The sequence below is a fragment of the Eumetopias jubatus genome, unplaced genomic scaffold, assembly GCF_037043125.1.
Source record: "Eumetopias jubatus isolate StellerSeaLion01/CBP00866 unplaced genomic scaffold, mEumJub1_p1.0 scaffold_1, whole genome shotgun sequence".
NCBI classification, from domain to species: Eukaryota; Metazoa; Chordata; class Mammalia; order Carnivora; family Otariidae; genus Eumetopias; species Eumetopias jubatus.
The window spans coordinates 131,063,233-131,087,526 of record NW_028274807.1 but is presented as its reverse complement, the minus strand read 5'-3'; the positions used below and the strand labels follow the sequence as shown (position 1 = coordinate 131,087,526).

Here is a 24,294-nt window from a genome sequence, read left to right as displayed (position 1 = left end):
CCAAAGGCAGACCCTTAACCAACTGAGCCACCCCAAAACAGGGACACTTCTAAGAGTTAAAGGGAGAACTATTAATAATTAGTCTGGGGCAAGAGGTGTATCAGCAGGAAGACCAGGATGTGTGACTACCCTGGACGTGGTCATCCTTTTCTAGCCTCCAGAATGGCTTACAAGTTGTTCACATCTCCATAGTCAACCTTCTCTGCATTCTCCTTTTTCTCAAAGAAAATGGCATATTTCTGATACACTGGCCTATTAATAAGAGTTTAGACAATGAAAAGTAATCACAATCGTGACAGCATAAATACGCATCTGCACACTCTTAGGAAATGCCACATACAGCCCTGGCCTCCCCAGAGGGCAAGCTTCAGCAGTGTAGACTGGCAATGACACAGGAGTTCTGGAGGGCATTTCTCACACTACTCTTACTTCTCATTTGGAGCCTTCATATTATGAATGGGAAGTCAACAAAATGAATTAAGATCTTATTTCCAAGGTTAATTTTGGGTAAAGCTCAACATAACATTACAAAAATAAAGAGCTATATTTAAAGTTACAGACTGTCCAGGACCGTAATATACTTCCCATCAATACTCCTTTAGCTAGCTTTAATAAATTAATTGTCACAAGGTAAGAAGCCATTAAGTTACTAAAAAAAAAAAAGACCATAAAATATAAATATTACAAGAGTTATTGCTGTAGAAATATTAGTTTTTAAGATTCAAATTATAATAATTTGAAATTAATTTTAAATATTTTATGGCTTAGTTTTTCAGAGGGAGTTAAAACAGAACAAATCAATAGAGCCAGGGGTATAATGCAGCACAGCTATGTCAATTAAACATTATGTAAGAGTAGATTTCACAATTTAAAAAATTTGAACACGCTAAAACATTCTGTCTGATCACTTCTGCAGTGACACAACTCTCCAGTTACGTGTAAATAAAAGTTGCATAATAAGAGTTATCATTTAGCAGCGCAGGAAGAGGAAGGGAGCAGGGAACTAAGGAGCACTGAGGGATTCCTGCGCCAAATACTGGGATGGGTGCTGGGAGGTTGCTGGCGTCCAGAAGCCTCTATGCCATGAACCCTGAGGACCTCCTGCTTGGGGCCGGCACTCAGCCGCTGGACTAGGTCCTGGGTCATCACCCCTGTCCGGTCCCCCCTGTTAGCGTGGGGTGCCGCCACCCTACTCTCAGGAAGTTCCTGGTAAAAAGGTTACCATGAGGAAATGTCACTGTGGGAGTGCTGCAGAAATCCATGAAGCACCAAGGGTCTAAGTCATGTTAGATTTTGGCGAACAAAAGAGGTCTACAAGCTGTCTAAGGGTTTTATGTGTGGCTTAAGCTTAAGAAGCATTTACACACATCAGCTGCCTCTTTTGGCTTCTTCTCACGAAACGGGAGGAGACGGGAACTAACTAGGTGGCCTCGGTCACAGCGTGAAAGAGTTCTTCAAGCTTTCCCGTTTTTACCTCTTCCCCTCTCTTTCCACTTTTTGCTACAAAGGAGCACAGCATAAGCATCCTGTGTTTTGCTCCCCAGCTGCCTCCATTACCTTCCAGTGGATTGGATGGCTCACTGAGGACATGGGCAATTCCAGTTCATTCTTGCGGCCCCTGCAGCCCCCAGCACAGTTCCCTCCCCAGCGTTTAGAAGCACTTTGCCCCTGGCCCTCCCTCTTTCTTCAGGTTGACTGCCACTCTCTGTAGTTTGCCCACAGAGCCCACTGTTTTGTCCTTTAGATTGCTCAGGCTACCATGAATTCTAAGCTAGAAATAGTAGGGACTAATACGTATCTGGTAAAATGTGTGGCTACTGCACAGGAATCTAGGAAAAAGGTAATGAAGCAATAAGCTGTTTAAAATACTGCATTCTACTGACTTGTACTTCCAGATCTTATTTGCCTGAAGACTTGAGTGAGTAAGATCAAGAGGTGAAGAAGACCAAGAACAAAAGGTATTTAGAACTTTTGTTCTTGGAAACAAAAGTTCTAATTGACCCCTTGGTCAAGTCAATTTGTGAAACAGGGCATTCTCTATTTATTGCCCTCTTGGGAACTCAGTGTGTCAGCAAAGAAAAGGCCCTAAGATGTCCCGCAGTAAAGACATATGATTAGTTTTGTTCAAGCCAGTATTTCCCCAAATTGCTTTACCATGGAGCCCTTGCTCCCACGTGACATTTACTAATATCCTAAGAAACCAAGGTTCCTCTGAACACACTGTGGGAAATGCTGGCCTAATCTGTTTTGTCCTTCCTTCATATAAACCCCTCTGAATTAAAGCTTTCAGATCAACTTCTAGAATAGTCAAAAATATTTCTGCTAAGGCTTATGATGCCGATCCCATTCTGTCTTTAACCACAGTGGCCATATCGGACAAAGCCTAGTGTTTTGTGGTCATGGCTCATGCATTTTGTGTAGAGAAGGTGGTGGATGCAGCCTCTTAACTCTGAGCACCCTGAGGAGCAAAAGCTGATAGCCTGGCAGATCTGGGAGAGGAGTGTGCAACACCAGCCTTAAACCTCACAGGCTAGAGAGCAACCGCCAGCACTCGTGAGTGCTGACAGTCTCAGTGACATCGTGGGCTCGAAACAGTGTTATTTGCCCACAAATTCTCCCTTAGAGCTATGATAAGTCAAAAAGTACAATAAGACCAGGATATGATTCACAAAAATGCAAGATATATGTAAGCACAAAAATGTAATATTCTAGGTATCCTGAGGATACCTCATTAAGTTGATTACAAATTATAGGTATCTCAGCAGCTGCTGTAAGGAAGGAAAGCATTACACATTATAATCATGGGATGGAAGCAATTGCCCCTAATGGTGCTGAAAATTTATGTTAGAAAAAATTAAATTTCTCACTTTTACCAGTCTGAAAAAAACGAAAACAAAATAAAAATGAGCAAATCAAGGGCTGGTTCCAGAGAAAGATAAAAAAAAAAATCCTTTGCCATGTATGTGTGGAAAATAGCATATGCTTTAGAAATCAATTCGGATATATTCTTGAAAAGCTAACTGCTATTTAATCGGACTGAGGCAAGTGTTTCTGAACCCTGCTTTCTAAAACAAGGACAATAAAACACTGAGCTCTTTCACATACAGCAAGGTCTGAGGAATCATTCTTCCACCATAGGTAAATGAAGCGTGAAACAGGAAAGCACACCCTAGCAAGAGTGCCTGAGTATGTATGTCTGGTGTATTGTCTTAGGATAGCTCTCTCACCCAGGCTCCATAAAAGTACAAAGAACAACTCACCATGTCGTAAGTTGTTACAATCTTCTTTAGAACCTCAGGCACAATTCCCTGCAACTCCATCGTGGGATACTGCTCGCTCAGATTCAGGACCACCAGGGGAGTGTTATCAGGTCCCAGGAAGCGGGGAGACACTGCCAACATGCACTGCATGAGATTGGCCACAGAGGAGAGGCCACACAGCTCCTTGAACGACACCACGGTGTTCTGTTAAGTGGAAAGAAAGGAGGTGCTTTGTAATTAACCGGAGGCTTTAATTTCTCATGGATATTCTATCTGATATACTTGATTATACTTGAACTGCCTGGGTCAGTAACAACCATTATTAGCAATGTCATCACAGAATTAACTAATGATTATTTCATGCCAGGAAAAAAGGCCATTTTCCAAAATAAATACAGTTACAGACACTTTCAATACCAATTTATCAAAAGCACAGAAAATGCAAGTAAGTAAAAATCATCTGAAGGGTAAAGCCTCTTTCCAGATCAGAGTTCACAGTGGTGCTAAGGCTGATATGCAATCATGAGCAAACAAAAAGAATGGCTTCTGCATTCAAAAAAGGTAAAGGAAAAAAATCAAATCAGGTTTAAAGTAAGTATCAAATATGCCAGCCATCCAAAAAGGAAAGGAGTATTTTCGAGGGAGAAACTTGAATGTCTCTCACCTGTTTACACTGGTTCCAAATCAAATGGATTTTTTATGGGGGGGATGGATAAACAACAAATTTATTGTCTCAGTTATGGAGGCTAGAAGCCCAAGATCAAAGTTTTGATATGGTTTGTTCCTCTGAGGGCATGAGAGAAGGAGTGCTCCATCTCTCTTAGCTTTGGAAGTCATGTGAAGGCAAAGATCTACCAGCCAAGGGATGCCAAAAACTGCCAGCAAACCACCAGAAAATCTAAAGGAATTTTGAGGACAAAGCAGTTTACTTGAGAGGTCTGACCAGTAGGAGACCCTCCCCTATTAGTGTATCCACTGAGTGTAACGTTTCTCCCCCGCCACCCCCTCTCTCTTTTCTCATCACCAGAGCTTTGCCATTAAAACATCCAGTAAGGAAAACCCCTTGACACTGTCAAATGTCACGGCTGGCATTCTTGGAGCATCTCCCAAGTGCTAAGCAAGTAGGACTACCTAGTACCCATTACCTCACTTAATCCTCTCAACCAGCCACGCTGTGGGTGAGGAAGCCGAGTCTCGGCTCTAACCTCTCACTGTTACTCCTCTAAGGTCCCACAGCTGATGAGTGAAGGAGTCAAGATTTTACCTGAAATCTGTTGATGCTGAGGCTTATGCTTTTAATTACCGTGCTATAACAACCAGTAAATTCTAACCAAAATGGGAGTTATTCCAGGTGACTTTGGGTCCTGATCTGGGCTGAGCTTGGCAGCCAGAGGGGAGGAATCCAGGCCTTCCAAGTCCTGTGTCTTCTGCTCTCAGATACCCCAGTCTGAGAAATGAGCAGCACTTTGGTTTTCTTAAACATTTTCTTTTTATTAATATCTCTTTAAACGTGGATATCATACTCTGTGTCATTCTGCTCAGAATCACTTGGATGTTGACTGCTTGTGACAACAAGCCATGACTGTGGGGTCTAGGGTGGGGTCTCCCAATCACTCCACCACACCTCCCTGTTTTATTTTCTTCACAGCTCTTGCTTGTATCTGCGACTGTCCTGTTTGCTCATTCACCTGCTCACGGTCTCTTCCCCTCCCCGCCGCCCACGCCCAACTGAAGGCACGGCTTGTTCATGGCTGTGTCCTCGTGGCCCAGACTGCCTGTGCGTGACAGGTGCTCGTTAACCCGCACCGCCGACTGCTCTGCTGGGTGTGGCGCACACACGCAGCGCTGGAGACAGGATGCTCCAGCTCCGGAGGACCGCCGCGGGAATGCTGTGGCACGCGCACAACCGCAGCCCTGGGGAAGGCGATGGTGTGCCTTGCTCGGCGCTGAGGGTGTCCCAAGCCATTCTCGCCCTCAGAAACGGGGAAGAGCCCTTGAGGTTCCTGTTATGCCTTGACTTGGAGAGAAAGAGAATAAAATTCCTCTACTGTGGCAAGGTCTTTTTATGAATGAGGTATCAATAAAATCTGTACAGGGTCGAAATCTGCTGAATTATTCTGAGTCAGATTTTACTTGCTGGTGGCATTCTTCTCATAATAGTTATTTGTAGGTATATAACCAGCTAATACATTTAATATATATGTTTTAATAAACACATGCCGAGCAGCTACCACAGACATGGCAGGCACTCTCACACAGTGGGCCAGGGTAGCACCGGAAGCTCTTTGGGGCAGGCCCTAGTATACTGCTGGACATGTGGACGATCCTTAATTACATACATTAACTCCTGAGTACTTTCAGCCTTTATTCAGTTTAGAGGTAATTATTATCTTAGACTTCTAATAAATACAGACACCACATGTCTTTTACTTAAACACGTGAATAGCCATCCTCCAAAATCAAGAGGCATCTCAAAACACAAACATACTGGCTCATTTAAGTGCTTGCTATTTTCCTAGCACTACAGCTCCAGAAGAAAGGGTTGGAACATGTGTCTTTCACTTTGGTAGGTCATCAAAGTGGGTTCTAGCGAAAGAATATTCCAGAAAACCAGAGATTCCCATGTGCACTCTTAGAAAACAATGGGGATCTGTGAGGCAGACAAGGACTACGATGTCGTTATGTAAGACAGCAACGAGACTGGTTTATTCTAATGCATTATCAATATTTTCGATACCAACTGCAGTTCTGGAAATGTGAATGATAAAAAAGAATGAGCCTAGTGGTAAATGTTCTCATAACAAATTGGATTTTACAAATTACTGAAAACCAAACATACTGTTGTAAAACCCAAAGCCCTCCAAAGTATTCATAGATGCTGCACAGGGTGCACTGTGAAGAAAAGCCGTTGAGTAAATACTTAAACACAGGAACGTACCTGCATGTTCTCTCTCAGATCCGTGGCATCCCGGATCGGCGGTTGGGCATTCTTGAACACCTCGTCCACAGTTTTAATCCACAGTGTTCTTAAAGACGCATATTCCCTGGATTTCTTCCCTTTTCTCACAGAAAGGCCCCTTTTATGAGGTTTCCCTCCTCCTCTTCGGTTAGTAATAGCCACGTGGACGAACAAAGAAGCGTGCGCTAGGACCTCTCCAGTCAATGACTGCAGGGGCACGTGGCGGTAGCCTGTCTGTAAACATTCAAAGGGAATTGTGTACTGGCCAATGAATTCATCCCCAATGTAGTCATCATCTAGGACTACAAAGCGCACCATGGCCAGTTCAGGTAGGTTGATTTGAAATTCGAAGCTTTCATCAAAAATGGGAGCGTCTCCATTCTGGTGCACGGTTTTTGTCCTTTGTTCCGCACAGTCAGCAGGGATTCCGTGAATCTCCACGTAGACGTAAGGATCCACCACATCTCCTTTGGCACCTGACCCTTTGGGTTTGGGAAAGTTCTGCCCGCTGATGATTTTAATGTGAAGAAGCTGTGGTGAGACTCCTGGGACAGAGTCTTTTGTGTTGGCGCTGAAGAAAGAAACCTCCTCCCTCATGATGGCTGGCCGAAGGACGTAGCCGCAGTTTCCGTTCTGCCGAAACCAGCCAATGTTCAGGTCCATCATCAGGCCTGGGGTCTGAAAGTTCATGGCTACAATCTGACAACCACACTTCCAAAAATCTTGAGGGTTCATGTTACTGGAGTCGATTCGCATCGGGCTGGGGAAAACCCTAGCGAGAAAACGTTTGTTGTAATTTACAAAGTCCCCTGGATTTTCATTGGCATATTTGCTGGCAAGCACTTCGTTAAACGAACAGACTTCCCAGTACTTCTGAACCTGAAATGATACCTGAAATTCTTTGAACTGAACGGACTTACAGATGCTCACCAGTTCAGACAGTTCTTTACAGAGCTGAAATCGCTTGACAGGCATGTTGTTGGGCTGCTCGACGTTCTCTTTGCCCATCCTCTGAGACATTTCTGCCCCTTCATCTTCGTCGGTAACATCCCCTTCTACTCCAGAGCAATTTGAGGACAGCTTCTTTGCTTTGATTAGTATCCTCCCTTTCAGGACATCTGGGGATGGTAGGTAAGATTCCTCCACATTGGGCGATGTTGTATAGAGCTTGTCCCCTAAAATTTTCTTCATGTGCTGAACCATTACCTTTTGCTGTTTAATAGAACAGTGATTTTCTAAACACAAGATAAGAGGATACTCTGAAGCAAAGAATGCATACTTGTTAATAATATCAATGACGCTGCGGAAGACTATCTGAGAGGTCATGGTGTGGCCTGTGTAAATTACAGGTTCATTATCTGGCCCATCCCATACATCTAATTCAACACTCCGGCAACCCATTTTAAGAGCTCGGATGTATCCCGTGATGTCAGAGGGACCTCGGAACTGATCCTCTATTAAGTATGTATTATGAGATGAGTTTATAAAGTAATGAGACAAAGGTTGCTTCATATCTTGACAAACCTTCTTATGTTCCGGATCAAATATATAACAGTCAGGGGACATAAGGTACTTAGTGAACCCATCTATGGAAAGCCAGCCCTTTTCCTGGCCTTCTTTGGATGGCTCATATTTGTTAATAATTTCAAGGCTGATTTCCTCGTTTATATGTGCCACACCCTGCTCTGCCTCAAGAAACATCATAAGGTCCTTGGTATCAAGAAATTCCTTATTGCTTGAAAACTGAACTAAAAGGAAATAAATTTCAGGTCTGGTACAAAGCTCATGGAAAACCTCAACAAATTCTTCCTTTGTGACTTCAGTACCAGCTTTGTCCTTGGATTTGTGCAATTCTTTGAACTTAAGCTCAATTTTGCTAGATTTTAAACCAGGATTGAGGTCTCTGATACACTGCACAGCATTACACAGAGTTATATGTCCAAGGTTATCTACATCAATTTCACTAAACATTTGTGAAACCCAAGAAGTCCTCATGTTGTCTTGGCTACTTTCTAACATATCAAGTGTATGTTTTCCATAAGAAATTAGATACCGCAGTCCCGTAACCCAGATGTTCGCAACATCTGCAGAGTTGGCAACCAAATCAAGTGACTCATAATTCTCTCCATAAATGACTGAAAACGCACAATCTTCAGATATCTGGTCAGAAATGCCATTGCTGCGGAATATGTCTGTATTTTTTCCTGTTCTCACTTCCTTGATGGATTTAATGTCAATCTTGGCTTTCTCAGAATCCTTCTTAGATGGTTCCCACCTCAGGCTCTGCATGTCAGCATCCAGTAAAAAATACCTATGGTAAATCCTGGAGTTGGAGCGAACCTTTTTGAGTTCTGAACCCTCGACCATTGAATTGATGCAATCGCTAGCACTGCTGATCTTTTTCTCTGTCGGCATGCTACTGAACGAGACAGTCTTCTTCCGTTCTCTTTTCTGTTTTGTACCATCCTGGGAGGAAAAAAAAAAACAGCGTACAAGAATAACATAAACATGGGTTTCTGTGTTCAAGACTAGGAATAAAAATTTAATTTCTTCAAAAAAATCACACTGTTAGGATCTCCTATTGAATGTTTTATGATAAATGATACTCAATCACTTCTAGAACTTAGAAGTGGCCCTGGAGTTTGCAGCCTAATATAAAAAGGTAAAAAATCATTACTGAATAATTGCAATCCATGGGTGTCAAGAAACACAATTTCAGTAATACACAATAAAATCCTGTACAGAGAATGGACTACTTAATTCGCAGGGCTCAGGGAAAAATGAAAATGCAGGACTCCTCGTTCAAAAATTGTTAAGGATTTTAGGGGCTCCTGGGTGGCTCAGTTAGTTAAGTGTCCGACTCTTGATTTCAGCTCAGGTCATGATCTCAAGGGCCGTGAGAGGAAGCCCCCATCAGGCTCCATACTGAGTGTGTGGAGCCTGCTTAAGATTCTCTTTCCTTCTCCCTCTGCCCCTCCCCACTCTCCCTCTCACTCAAAAAAAAAAAAAAAAAAAAAAAAATTGTTAAGAGTTTTAAGGTGACCAAAGAGTATTAAGTCAAGTGCAGGGCCCTTCTGAGTGTGGGGCCTGCCCAACTGCACAGGTCATACCCCCATGAAGAAGTCTCTGCATCTGAATACATCTCCCACACCAGTGTTCCTCAAAGGCCTGTCACCACACCACTTGCCTCAGAACCACCTGGCTTACCTGATTAAAATGCAGGTTCCTAGACTCAAAGGATCAGATCTCTAGGGGATAGTGCCCAGGAATTCGCATTGTAGGCAACACTCTAGGGGGTGGGGATGGACACTGAAGTTTGAAAACCACCTCCTGACCACTTGGACTCACTAAGATGTCTGGGCTATTTCTGAAAACGCCAAAAGACCAGAAACAGCTAAGTACTGACCACTAAACTATGTGTTAAATGAGTACACACTGAAATTTCAGCAGAAATTCCTGGCTCTTCAGAGTCTCAGATTAGTCCTGGTTCTCGAGACTCCGGACAGATTCGGTCTTATGGCTGCAGTTGTGCTGAGTCTGGGCAGGAGGACAGCTAGGGGTGCTTCCAACACCCTAGAGCTGGATTTATTAAAGCCTACCGCCACGCACTAGGCTAGTGCTTAGACCAGTGTCACCCAAGTACTTCCAACGTCATCAGATCACTGACACTGTCAAGGGAAACACTCTCGGCAGCATCTATTTCTAAAGAAGCCTGCGTCACCAACGACACAGCCCTCAACTTCCCCGCACAGTGTCACCGGTGCCCACCTTAAGATGCTGATGCCACAGCTATGTGTGTATTGAAGTTCCTTCCTTGTACAGACACCTTTGCTATTTTGTTTTAAATGCTCAAATGACCTCAAAGCATCTTTCACAATCTTCACCTAAAATGTGATATTGCCTTTCAGGAAGTATATGAAATTTTTGATAAATCTTCAGTAAGTCATTATATTCATATGCAGGGAATAGACACGGAGGTTGAGATTATATAACTTTCGTGGCAATGAAGAATATTATACAAAGGCAATTCTAACTTTTCTGCTCTGGAGAGAATCTATTTTGAATAAAATCTCTACATTTTAGGGGTGCCTGGGTGACTCAGTCGTCAAGCGTCTGCCCTCGGCTCGGGTCATGGTCCCAGGGTCCTGGGATCGAGCCCCGCATCGGGCTCCTGCTCCGTGGGAAGCCTGCTTCTCCCTCTCCCACTCCCCCGCTTGAGTTCCCTCTCTCACCGTGTCTCTCTCTCTGTCAAATAAATAAAATCTTAAAAAAAACCCTCTACATTTTAGAAAGTGATTACGCTATTCTCTGCATCTGAAATTTAAAACCACTCTTAACTTTTTGACTACCTATAATTCCAAAAGCAATACACAGGAGGTAATTAAACTTAAACTTTAAATCATATGGGTATCATTTCCCTCAAAGTTTCAGAATGAAGCCTACAGGCTTTTGTGATCTAAATGCCAAGATACAACATAAAAGCCACAAGGCAGAGTATTTCTTTGCAACCAAATCCTCAGAACAATAAAGTGCAAAAGACATAAAAACTTTGGCAACTGTATCCATAAGACGAATTGCATCATAGTTCTTCCAAATCCCTAAAGCATAGACTGTGTTCTATCTATTTAAGCGAGTTGGCATGAAATTAAATTTGTAATCAGCCATGCATAAGGGTCTGAAACAGATGTATAAATTTCCTACTTTTCAGAACGAATTGTCTTACCTTTAAAAACATACATGTACCTTTAGTAAAGACAACATACTAATTAGGTAAGGGAATTTTATAATCGTTATAAATTATATCTCTAAGGTGCCACTAGTAAAGAGAAGTCACAAAGATAAATGGAGGTGCTTAGCCATTTATCCGTTAAAAATATATATAGCATTTCCTCAACACTGTAATCTTTTATTCTGTCAGTCTTAACATACTGATTAATACTCAACTACTACTTTCTAACTTATTACAATTGATACATTTCAGATGCATAGGTCTCTTTGTGATTAAGAAAAAAAAGCCAAATCGCAAAGCACGCTAATAACATACTCATGTGCTCACACACCCTCCTCTGTGGGACAGGCAGGAGCTTAAACACCACACTTGAGGCTTTCAAAACATTGCCTTGCTTATCACAAGCCAGCCAGGTTTTGATTGGTGAGTTCTGATCATTCATTGCAGATACAGGAACATCCCAACACAGGCTGATATAATGACAGCAGGGACTTCCCTTACCAGAGACCTTGCCGTCTCTTCCGCACCCGCAGCCTGCTGTGGCCCAGAACCATTCTGTCCTCCCCAGAGCACACCACGGCCTCCTTCCTCTCCAACAGATGAAGCCATTAGCAGACCCCAACAGAGCCATGTGCTTGCTTAGAGACCAAACAGCGGAACAGATGTGCAAGCTTGCCTTCACCACGGGATGGACCAGGATCACTGGCTGGAGCTACAGATGGATGTGAAGGCGGGCCGGCCCCCCAGGACCCAGAGGAAGGCAAGGAAGGACAGAAGCCCTTGTGTGGGAGGGAGGGGCACTGACGTTCAACAGCAGGAGATCCGGGCCCCCAAATGGGCTGACTCCCAGAATCTTTACCCCACACCTATCTGGCTTTCACTTTTCGGCCCAGCCATGATCAAGTACTGTTCACCCTTGAACAACTCAAGGATTAGGAGTGCCCATCCCCCACACAGTTGAAAATCCACAGATCACTTCTGATTCTCCAAAAACTTAACCACTCAGAGCCCACTATTGATCCGTAGCCCTACCAGTAACACATAGTTGATTAACACATATTTGGCACATTATATGCTGTACTCTTACAATAAAGTAAACTAGAGAAAATGTTATTAAGAAAAGTGTCAGGAACAGAAAATACATTTACAGTACTGCACTATATTTATTGAAAAAAAAAGTCCATGTGCAAGTCTCCCATCGAGGTCAAACCCTCGCTGTTCAAGGGTCAGCTGTACTTGCATAAACAAAGCAGCTGACCAGCAGCAGAGCTGGAATCTATTTCCTATGTTATCTCTTAATGTTAGTTAGTTTAAATTTAACAGTGAAAAGTGCTACACATACAGTCTTTTTATCTAAAGAAAACAAAATGCATATAATTTACATGAACTAGGCACCTAAAACCAGAGAAAAAGACCCAAGTTTCTGCTGAGATAAAGGTGCCTCAAAATACTTTTAAAAACAGTATAAATGATGTTTTGGAGCTGGTTCTTACATTTTAAGTGCTCACCATCTAAAGCTTCTGAGTGGTAAAAACAAGAGAATGTAAACTTGGTCCACTGGTGCATTTCTGCTACTCTTATCAGCACTTATTAACACCAAGAGAAGAAACACAAAACAAATGTTCCATCTAAAGGAAAATCAGCTTTCAAAAACCCCACCTCCACATCAACCCTGAAATGCTGAATTCTAGATAGAGGCAGGGATTCCAGTGTGGGCGTGGGGGCGGGGCATAACAGAAGGAAGAAGGGGATGGAATACGAAAAACAAAGCAGCCCTTTGTCCTTCTGGTTTGTTTTGAGTCGAGTCATTTAATTTGATTTAGAAATAACATTAAAGAAAGACCTGGGATCTTTATGTTGACTGAAGGGGGACTGGGAATAAAGAGAGTTAAGAAACACCGGGTTAAAGAAATTTCTATCCTTAACAAAAGATGACAAAATGCCCTGAGAAGTAACTTGAGGCCACTTCAAGGAGCACAGCAAGGCCTGGCCTTTCTTAAGCTCAGTAACAAGAACCCGGAATTGAAGGAATAAGTCATGCTGGGCACATCAGAGCTACCTTGCAAGGTTTCTCATTCATTGTTAAAACTTTGATGTGCTCTCCAAGATGAGCAAGGAAGAAAAAAAAAAAAGGATCTGGAGGAAAATTGGTCACTGGGAAGGTCATTTTGTACAATCAGATGAACTGAAAAGAACAAAGTAACTTGAAGAAAAGCTAGGTATGGCCAAATGTTGCTTCCCACTCACGTGGAAGTCTCCTTACTGCAAATAACAGAGAGCTGCTTGGCCCATGGACTCCTCTCCTCATAGGCACCCCCTTCCACGATGCCCGCTACTGCATTCCAAGAGCCCACCCTGGCCCACCTTTGGCAAGGAGTCTATGAGCGCACAGATCAGCTGATGGCTTAGGAACCCAATAGGGGACTTGAACGTCATGCATGTGAGCAGGTACCGTTAAGAGGATAGCTTAGAACGTGGAAAGCCAAGAGAGAACGTCACTCCCACTGTGACAAGGAAAAGCCAAACTATAAATTCTTAAGTTTTCTTGTACACCCTTTGTGAGATGTTGTTTAATAAATACATTTCAGGCTGAAATTATTTCTTCATAAAATAATAAAAAGAACACGATTATAAATGTGCAACTGCAATACTCCAATCACTTAGGATTTGTTGAAAGTTAGTCCCATTCCAGAAGGAACAAAATGAACACATTTCCCCTCTGGGTCTTGTTTCACTGAGGCTACTAGCTAATGATACTGTAGGACTTTTGCACACAACCAAGTGGATGTGATTCCCAAAGATATACTGGGAAACTGACAAAAGCAGCCAGATGATGCCCTCTTCAGCAGGTTGTACTCCCACATTCATAGGGCACAAATAAATAAACTGGTTCTCAATGTTTTTTGTTAATTTTATTTTTCTTTTGTTAATTTTAAATCCCATCAATTTAGAGTTATAATTTAACTCACATATAAGTATTCATATGTAAAAAGAAAAATTTGAAGCAATGATCCCCATAATATTTTTGTCTAAAAAATAATGAAATGACTTCACTCAAAGCACTTTCTGACCAGAATTACTCAGATGATTCCTTCTACTTCATACGCCATTATTTCTTCCAGTGTTCAAAATAACTACACGCAAAGAAAACACATTTCAAATTCCTGTAAAATGAAGTTTTCAAGGTCAGGTTCAAGCTTCCAATTCATTGGCTGTAATGGGTTACACCTGCCTTGAAAAAAAAATTGGGTATTTAATTATGAAATCAGAGGACCATAATGGAATACAATACTTTTATGACAACATTCTTTTGGTCAAACACTTTCACTACCACTGAAATATTTATTCAAAGTAAACTTACAAAACCATAATGTACATCTGTGTCCGATGTAAACTGCAATAAAATTCATTGGTTTTCTCTAGTAATGAAAAACTTAATGGTGAGCACTGGGCTCCTATAAACTATACAAGCGCTACTTTACATTCCAGTGAAAATATTGATGCTAATGAATTTTAATTTATGATCTATAATAATGGTACTTAAGTGGCCCACTTTGGTGTGAAAATTGTCCGTGTTTCCCAACTGTGTATATGGTAATTCCTTATTCAGCACATCATAAAGCCTGCTGACTTCCTATACTATGGAGCTATTTCAAGATATGGTTACATAACTTTAATTGTTAATAGCTGTTTGGTAAATCATACTGAATTTTAAAAGCCATGCAAGTTGAATCACCTAATATGTAATCTTAGCCGCCAATATGATCAATTCTAAGAGTAGCTTCTCAATCACAATTTTTCCACCTAAATTGTGCTGGTTCTTCACTATTTCAGGATAGCATAGGAGGAGGAATTTATTTTCCTCACTTTTTACCCTTAAATCCACCACTGCTTGGCACTGAGGGGAAATGACAGCTCTGCAGGGGTAGTCAGGAGTCAGAAGGAAAGCTTCAGGGATGCCTGGCAGGCTCAGTTGGTACAGTGTGCAACTCTTGATCTCGGGATTGTGAGTTCAAGCCCCATGTTGGACATAGAGCTTACTTCCAAATAAAATCTTTAAAAAAACAAAATAGGAAAGCCTCACAGACCTGTAAGCAGGCAGACCGGCAGACCTGCTGCCTTGGGCCACACCCACCACAGGGAAGGAAAAGACAGTAGCTCTTTCAGTCAGAAATTTTAATATTTCCACAATTATTTTAAAATTAAATTTTAAAAGGAAAATTGCTTCACAATTTACTCTGCAATCATCTTGTTTATTATTTTCTATCTTGTCTTTTAGGCAAAACAAACTTCTTCCTGGGGCCTTTTTTAATCCAATGGTTTATTTGCATATGAAATTAGTGTGTGTGAACAATTAGATCAGAAAAAAAAAAAGAATGAATCATATAAAAGGGAAAGTTCGCTTTCTACAAAATATTCTTTTAAGTTCCAAACCATTCACAAGGCTGTGCTAGGCCGGCCCTCAATGCCATCTCTTCTCCAAACTCATATAGTAGTTAAAGTCTCTACCCTGTAATTTAACACTTAATTATAGTCTTATTCAGTTCTCTAATTGTTTTATGTGGGTTAGCCTTATCTTCTCAAGCAGAAAGTGAACTTTTTGAGGGAATGGGCTATGTCTTATAGTCCATAGCCACTGGCGGGACCAATGCTGACCAGAACAGTAGCCGCTTTTCATGAACAGGTAATCTCAATGATCAAGGGGTCAACTCAACAAAAGGATATAACATTTGTAAATATTTATGCATCTGACATAGGAGCACCTAAATATACAAAGCAAATATTGACAGACCTGAACAGAGACACAGACAGCAATACAATAAAGTAGGGGACTTTAATACCCCACTTTCATCAATGGATCTATCATCCAGACAGAAAATCAATAAGGAGACGCTAGCCTTAAATGACATGTTAGACCAGAGGAATTTAGCAGATACATACAGAACATTCCATCCAAAGGCAACAGGATACACATTCTTCCCAAGCGCAGACGGAACATTCTCCAGGATAGATCATATGTTAGGTCACAAAATAAGTCTTAATAAATTTAAGAAGACGGAAACCATATCAAGCATCTTTTCTGACCACCATGGTATGAAACCAGAAATCAATCACGTGAAGAAACCTGGAAATTCACAAGTACATGGAGATCAAATAAAACGCTACTGAACCACCAGTAGGTCAAAGAAGAAATGAAAAGAATACCTTGAGACAAGTGAAAATGGAAATACAACATACCAAAACTTATGGACGCAACAAGAGCTGTTTAAGAAGGAAGTCATAGCAATAAATGCCTACGTTAAGAAACAAGAAAAATCTCAAATAACCTAAGTTTACACCTCAAATAACTAGCAAAAGAACAAACTAAGCCAAGAGCTATTCGAAGGAAGGAAATAACAAAGATCAGATTGGAAATAAATGAAATAGAGATGAATAAAACAATGGGAAAGATCAATGAAACCAGGAATTGTTTTTTTGAGAAGATAAACAGACAAACCTGACTTACCATGAAAAAGAGAGAGAGGACTGAAATACATAAAATCAGAAATGGAAGAGGAGCATTACAGCTGATACCACAGAAATACAAAGGAAGAGTTATGTTAATTCTTCCTCAAATGTCTGGTAGAGTTCACCAGTGAAACCATTTGCTTTTGGGCTTTTCTGTGTTGGGAGGTTTTCACAATTTTAAAGCACTTATTTTTTTTTTTAATGAAGTGCTTTTTGTATACCGGTCACATGCTCTTATTACTGAGAATGCCTCTAAGATGTGTTTGTTTGTTTATTAGATACATGTGCTAGCTACTAACAGATTGTGTATGCTAGAAAACATTCACAGAATTAAACTGGAGTTCTAATATTTTCTTCCAGGCGTACTCAACTTGGCAACTGCTGCTCTAAGCACCATGAGCCCCAAGCTCAGTGCTACGGCTCAGCAGGCTCTGGAGACCCATCCCCTGCCTTGCAGCCTTCGGCCATAAAAACCCTGCAGGCCTTCTTCGTGGATCCCGAGTCTCGACCTCCCAGGGCTGGTCCTAGCTGCGGTGAGTGCTTTGTGGCTTCCCTTTCTTCTTGCTCTTCATCCAGACAGCCTCTGGACGAGCCCATACAACACCCTAACTCCTGGTGAATCTGCCCTCCACCACTTGTTCCACTTGGCTTTCTAGAAAGAAGGAATGACAAGTGCAAAGACATTGAGGCCCAAGCGACGTTGAGTATTCCAGCACACAAAGGAGACCAATGTGGCAGATGTGTAGTTAGCTGGGTGAGACTGGAAGGAGACGAAACCACAACAAGGCCGAGGCTAGCTCTGACAGAATCTCACAGGAAGGCACTGGATTTAATTCTAAGGGCAACTCCTTGAAGGAGAGCACCGGGGTCTGATCTGCCCTTCTAAAATGGGGCCAAGTGGAGAGCGGAGGAGGTTGGGGTGAGGGCCGAGGCCGGGAGACAGCAGAGAGACAACTACAGTATCCCACACATGGGACCATGGTAGCTGGAGCCCTGGTGGTGACAACAGATATGGAGAGAAGGGGATGGCTTCATGACAATGTCAGTGACAGAGCTGATGACACGGGCTGATGGCCTGGAGGCAGCATGTGAGAAAAACGGAGGAGTCTGAGGTGGCTGCCAAGTTCCTGGCTCAATGAAATGGTGTGCGATGTCGTGATGTTTAAGTAGATGGGGAGACTGAGGGCTAGTTGGGGGGGGGGGGCAGGGGACTGAAAAGAAAGTGAGGAACAGAGACAGTGAGTGTGGCTCTCTCCATGAAGAAGGGAGTTAGAGGGAGGGAGAGGGAGTGTTTCATCAGACTGGAGCCCATACAGCAGTGTTCTAGGCTGAAGGGATTCACCCCAATAAAGAAGGGAAATTAATGATGCAGGAGAAAGGAAACCTGTCTCTGAAGGAGCAGAGTCCTCTGGGAAAGCAAGAGATGAGATTGTCATTAGCTGCCCGAAAATGGTGGCTTTTGAGCTGGATCCTGATAGAAGAGGAAGAGGAAGGGAAGGGTAATCATAGGGAGCAGCAAATGCAAAGACATGAGAGAGGAAAGAGCCTACAAGGTTTGAAGCCTCTCAGGGGGCCTGGGAGCAGGAGAAGGGGAAGCAGGCCAGAGGAGGCCTCCCAGTCTGGGGAATGCATACTCCCGCGCCACAGACAGAAAAAATACAAATATGTACAAAACTGATTATCGTGCACATTTTCCCTATGTGTGCAAATACAATTCACCACCTGTTTTAAAAGGTCAACAAAGGGAAAAAGCCTCATTTGTTTTACAACTTTAAGAATCACCAGCGCATTTATGTAGGTATTTATTTTGCTTCTGCCTTAACATAAAACTGAGCTAAAGGATAGACAATGTTTAAATGTTATACAGTTTATCAACCTCCCTGAATGAATGAACTCAAAGATCACTATTTTGGATACCAGATAGAAACCTGCACACTTCTAAAATAACTTTTAAACAGTTACAATTTTCTTGAGGCACCTGGGTGGCTCAGTCGTTAAGTGTCTGCCTTCGGCTCAGGTTATGATCCCAGGGTCCTGGGATCGAGCCCCCATACATCAGGCTCTCCGCTCAGCGGGAAGCCTGCTTCTTCCTCTCCCACTCCCCCTGCTTGTGTTCCCTCTCTTGTTGTCTCTCTCTCTGTCAAATAAATAAATAAAATCTTAAAAAAAAAAAAACAGTTACAATTTTCTCAAAATGTTATAGTACACATTGTTACAGCCCAATGTTTTTTTAATTATGGAAAATTCTTAAAGTCAATTCCAAACCCACTGCTTTCCTCCTTAGAGAGATTCAATGCAAATAAAAGATTTTCTCATGCAAACACCTGCTGAAGTGGCACAGATGGACCTTCACAATCTTTTTATCTACTTGATTTACAGCAACAACATACATATGCTTTATGTCATGCCCACAGTAAGACATACATATATATATATATATATATACATATATATATATATACACACACACACATATATATATATATAAATTTTTTTTTTTTTACTAAAAGCCATGCTTGGGTTAAGCAATCAATAAAAATGCCAATGCCGACATGGCAGGAATCCCTAAGACTTGTGTGATTAGCCTAGAGTATTTGCAAAATAGAGCAGTGCCAATTTGGATTGCAGAAGGTGCGGTTCTGCCATTTTCCTTAATCGTCGTATACCCTTTTAAAACCACAAGTCCCTTCCAGATTAATTAGCTCATCAAACTAAAATGAAAAGCAGTTTTAAAAACCAGTAAGATCTCATCATTAATGCATCTCAGATGGTCTGTGCGGCCAGTGACCAAAGCAACTGACCTGCTTCAGTGTGATCCTGTGTCACTATTTCCAGCCCTTGGCACTGTGAGGCTTGGCTACGGAGAGAAAACAGGTCCCCGGCACACAGGTAATGCCATGCGGCCAGTACAACACTCGTTCTACAGACAGCTTCCTGCACCTGGCTCAGGTTTTAGTAGTACAACACAGAACACACTGTGACTAGGGGTCTCTACCCCATTCTGTACAGAACATAAAATCAAGAAGCTCAGGCAATCCTACGAAAATACATCCCATAAACTTTGGTTTTGAGAGTTGGAACTAGAAAGGCTTTTCATGCGTATGTTTCAGGATACTCGTGTGAAGATGAAATACAGGCATTTCTAAGGCATGCTTAGATTTTCTACAAAGGTGTGACAGTTGACCTTTGGACAACACGGGTTTGGGTTTGAACTGCGTAGGTCCACTTATACACGGATCTTTCTACAGCACAGTACTGTAAATGTATGTATCTTCCTTATGATTTCTTAATAACATTTTCTTTTCTCTAGCTTACTTTATTGTAACAATATAGTATAGAATACATATAACATACAAAATATATGTTAATCGACTGTTTATGTTACTGGTAAGGTCAAGAGTAGACTATTAGTGAAGTTTTTGGGGAGTCAAGAGTTATACGTGGATTTTTGACTGTGCAGGACGGGGCAGGGGGGAGGGGGGTTAATGGCCCTACCCCTGCATTGTTCAAGGGTCAACTGCATAATGTAAAAGGCAAAAGATTTATGCGATCTGAAGACAAACCAGAGTATCAACTATATAATGTAAACTTAAAATACCACACTTAACTATATTGTATTTTATTTCATTAACGTTATCCAGGAGTAGAAAACAAGAACTAATTCTGAGTCTACTTGCAAACCAATCACCAAAAGCCCTTACTAAGCAGGATGCTGTCCTTATTCCAGGAATCAGGCTGCTATACCTACCACCTCTAAACAGTGCTTTAATTTCTGAGAGTGTTGAAGCTGACCCTTCAGCCCATTATGCAACTCGGCACTGACTTGCTAAGGCCCAAGCTTCTCCCAGGGAAGACTTTCAGGGAGACAGCACTGGAGAATGAAGCAGTGCCCCAAAAGAAGCCTCCGACAAGAGGGTGAAGACACAGGGCCCCAGCACCCAGAGACCACCAGCAGCTGGTGGATTCTATTCCCCCCAAGGCAGAGTGACATCTAAACTAGGACACTTCTGGGAATGAAAGTGAGAATTATTAGTAAATACGCCACAAAAACAGGGATGCCCTTGGCCAAACTGAAATATATGGTCACCCTAACTTGAAAGTGACCTTATTAATCAGGTGTTAAGTCCTCACCAAGTGCCAGGCACTGCAGAGTCAGGTATAACCAAAGTCTAATCTCAGCTACGGAGATGTTCCCATGCTGACTGGCAGGCACACCAGGCTGGCAGTATGGTCTGTCTGGACACTTCCTACTTGCACGCCTCCCCTTGTCCAGTGTGAGAGCCCATCCTACTCAGGCCAGGAACCCCCCTCTAGGTGTTTGTGAGATGTGGCTTAGTCTTGCTGCCTCGAACCAGTGGACAGATAGCCACGTGTACCTTTGGGCATGGTGGCTGAGTCCTTAGAGCTGCTTCTTACTTATTTCCTGAGGTTGCTACAGTTTTCCCTACCCTCTGCCCCTTTGTAGCCCAATCTCCAGCCTGCCTGGTTGGAACCGAGTCCCTGCCCAGCTCCCAGCTGGAGCTGCATGGATCTTGTTGGGAGCACAATGAGACTACCTGCTGCACAGAGTCCTGTTCTCCCATGACTCCCATGAGGTGCAGCCCTGCAGGCACCGGCTTGGGCTCACCACACAACCTTGGGTGTTGCGATTCAGATTCCCCTGAAGTTCTCAACTCCCGACTCTCCCACAGTCTGGCCTTCCTGCAAATCAACCAGCATTGTCTGTGCAGCCCACAAAAGGGGGAGTGATATACAAATGGATGTTATGATCTTCTGGAGGGGATTAACAGAGGCGTGGGTAAGCATCGTAGAGAGTAAGCCTTCAGAAAGGGGATACAGTGGTTAGAAGGGGATACCGCAGGTGGGGTGTAAGCTCCTGGAGCTGGAGCAGAGAAGTGAGGTGTGAGGCAGGGTAAAGGAACTGATGGTTGAGCTATTCCAATTGACCACAGAGCAGTTCTTCTGGGGATCAAATCATGCCTCTCTGCCCTCCAAAATATGCATGTGTATTGCAGCCATCATTTCAAATCAAAACATGAATGTACTGCACACAGATAACATCATCACCATCACATGTGTCACCATTGACAATTTAGGACTCTGTCCCAGCCATCTCACAATTCAACTCTCCAACTTCAGAAATCCTTTGTAAGGTTGCTCGGTTGAGTCTGTGGCTCATGGCATTTAAGAAATGCATCTAAAAAATGGATTAGCAAATAGTTCACCTTTTAATCTGATTTGACGCATCTCCCCTCCGCCCCCCAAGCCAAACAGATGCAAAATTCACTTGGGTTTACTGGAAATTACAATGGCAATACAGAAATCACATTTTATCCTCTGGAAAGAGGAATTTTAGCTGAACCACGTTTATTCCAATTATAAATTTGTTTTTCAAGTAATTTAGTTGTGCATCTAAAAGCATTACTATAGAGCAGTTTTTAATTTAATAAGACTAAAACTTGAGACTTGAAGGCTTTTCAGAGTAAGATGGGGCTAGAGAAATGGGAAAATCAACCCTCTTCATGACCTGTATCAGCTCCCTCCGAGCAGTCCTACTTCACTCTTGTAGCCCACTAGCCCCGGACAAAATGGGAAGTGTCCTTGATGTAGTTAATATAATGAATTTGCTTTATGAAATAATTGAGAAAGAAAATTCCAAGAAGAATGAAGAGAACGAAGTGTGGAGAGTGACTAGAAAAATCCGTGACTGCTTGCAGTGCTCAGAGAGACCATCAGTATCTTTCTCATTCTCACGTGCCACACACCTACGCTTTTTTAGGTCATGTGGTAACCACTGCCCACCCTAACTGCAGCTGTTCCCACGGGCAGGGGAGGTGGGCCAATCTCTGTTGAGCTACTGTCATGCACAGGCACTTTATAAACATGATCTCTTTGAATCCTCAACTCTGAGGCAGGACCTATCACCCCCATTTCAGAGGCTAAATGGTTTACCAGGCAGATGGGTTCCTTCTCCACCCCTGTTCTACTCTGCTTGGCCAGAGAGCCAGCCCTCGGGGCAGATTTCCTCAGGTCCCACGTCAGCTGGATGACTGCTGGATTACTTCCAGGAGCTCTGGCAGAGAACTAGACCCTGGGCAGGAGGAGGGGTGAAGCGGGACGGGTTTCCATCTTCCTCTCTGTGCAGGGGAGAAGCTAGCAGAGGCTCATCCCCTCTGAGGTCCTCCATGGCTCCTAGGCTCAGAGACCAATCTGCATCATCTCTCCACCCGCCCAGAGGGATGGTTTTCTGCTGTTGCTAATCTCTGGGTGGCTTCATCAATCCCCCATTTGGCCTTGTGGTTCTTCCAGCAGCTGTAACAATTCCCTGGATTAAATTCTCAAGGAAAATACTGGGGTTTGTTTGTTTGTTTTTTCTGGTTGAACCCTAAGTGATTCAACACTCTGAAGTTGTAGCTGCTAAGTGCAAAGCCAGGTCCCTCCCACTGCCCTGGCTGGCCCACTTTGCCAGCCAGGGCTGAGCTCTCCCAGATCCCTGGTGACTGACTGCACGCCTTGGAAGGTCAGTAAACCTCTTGAAACCTCAGTCACTGATTTCATAAAATGACGAAAGTAATTACTCACCCTTAGTTACTTTACAGGGCTTGGTAAGGCACGGGTGAGATACCAAAAGTGAAAGCACTATGTAGGCCGACTTACCCAAGACTTACATTACAAGTCCTCGAGTCCCATCTACTGGGATCGCTGGACAGAGAAAAAGGAATTTACTTGAAATCCACCCCCAAATTAATCTCATGGATCTAAATGGTTAAAAATTACACAGAGCTGCCTTCTAAGAGTTCACCGGGGCGTTGACAGGCACTTTGTCCTCACAGTGAAAGGGAAGTGGGTTGGCCATGGTGTCCACGGCTTCCACAGGTATCATCTGGCCACCACGGCCTAGGGCTGGTGTCTGCACCACCACTTCGCATGTAACTAACCCTGGCCTGCTGCTTTTGGAACATGGACTAGGTAACAGTGCCTGCTTCCTAGGACTGCTGCTCAGTTTTAAACAATGTAGAAATTAAATAATGTAGAAATGCCTACTGAGGCTGTTGACGCCCTCAGTCAATGTCAAATGTAGTCAACGTGGTTGATCTTATCACTACTATTCTTATTAGCATTACCATCATTCTCTCCAGGATGAGCATTTTACAAGGGTTTGATTAGAGCTTTCTCTTCTGCCTGTACGATTCCCAGGTAAGCAGCAGCCTCGGATATGCTTTCCTGAACATCATTACCCAAATCAAGCAGTCATCATTACACATGGAAAAGATGGCTCTCCTTCCCACCCCCACCTCTTCCTTTTCTTTAATTTCTATTCTAAGCATCTGGGAACTTTGGTTTCACTTTTTTTTTTTTTTTTGGTATCATACTGCGACAGAAACAAACTATTATCTAGCTATGTGTTTATATAATAACAGGCTAAAGAGCTAATAAAAAAACATAATACTCAATTCTGACTGACCACAGTGTAGTACTCAAAAACTACAGGGATCTAGGGCTAATGCATCAGACAGCACAGGTCTAGATGACAAACTCCTTAAGGGTAGGGACTTGTCATATTTTAATCCCAAATTCCCCCTGACATTTCTAGTGCGGTGCTTTGCCCAAAGCAAGCAGTCAACAAATTTCATCACTGATCTCAGGAAGGAATGGCTGGAAAGAAGGGCTGTCACTCATAAGCAAAGCTGATATAAATTTCTTGGAAGAAATAACATTTTGTGCGTCTTCCAAACTTTAAAACATAAAAAATGAACATCATTGCTAAAGAGTCCCACAATGTTCACTTACCCTACTATCACCCCAAAAATCACATTATATACAAAGAGAAAGCAAGG

General features: G+C 42.7%; 1 protein-coding gene across 3 annotated transcripts in view; it reads right to left on the bottom strand.

The window, feature by feature from the left end:
* PLCL2 (phospholipase C like 2) overlaps positions 1-24,294 on the bottom strand; it is a 185,130-nt gene that overhangs the window by 63,638 nt on the left and 97,198 nt on the right. For all 3 annotated transcript variants that reach the window (XM_028099116.2, XM_088026293.1, XM_028099115.2), the window contains exons 2-3: positions 6,199-8,685; positions 3,261-3,464 (exon numbers count right to left, since the gene is read on the bottom strand). In XM_028099116.2, coding sequence (XP_027954917.1) covers positions 3,261-3,464; positions 6,199-8,685 — 2,691 coding nt within the window. The remainder of the gene's footprint in view (positions 1-3,260; positions 3,465-6,198; positions 8,686-24,294) is intronic.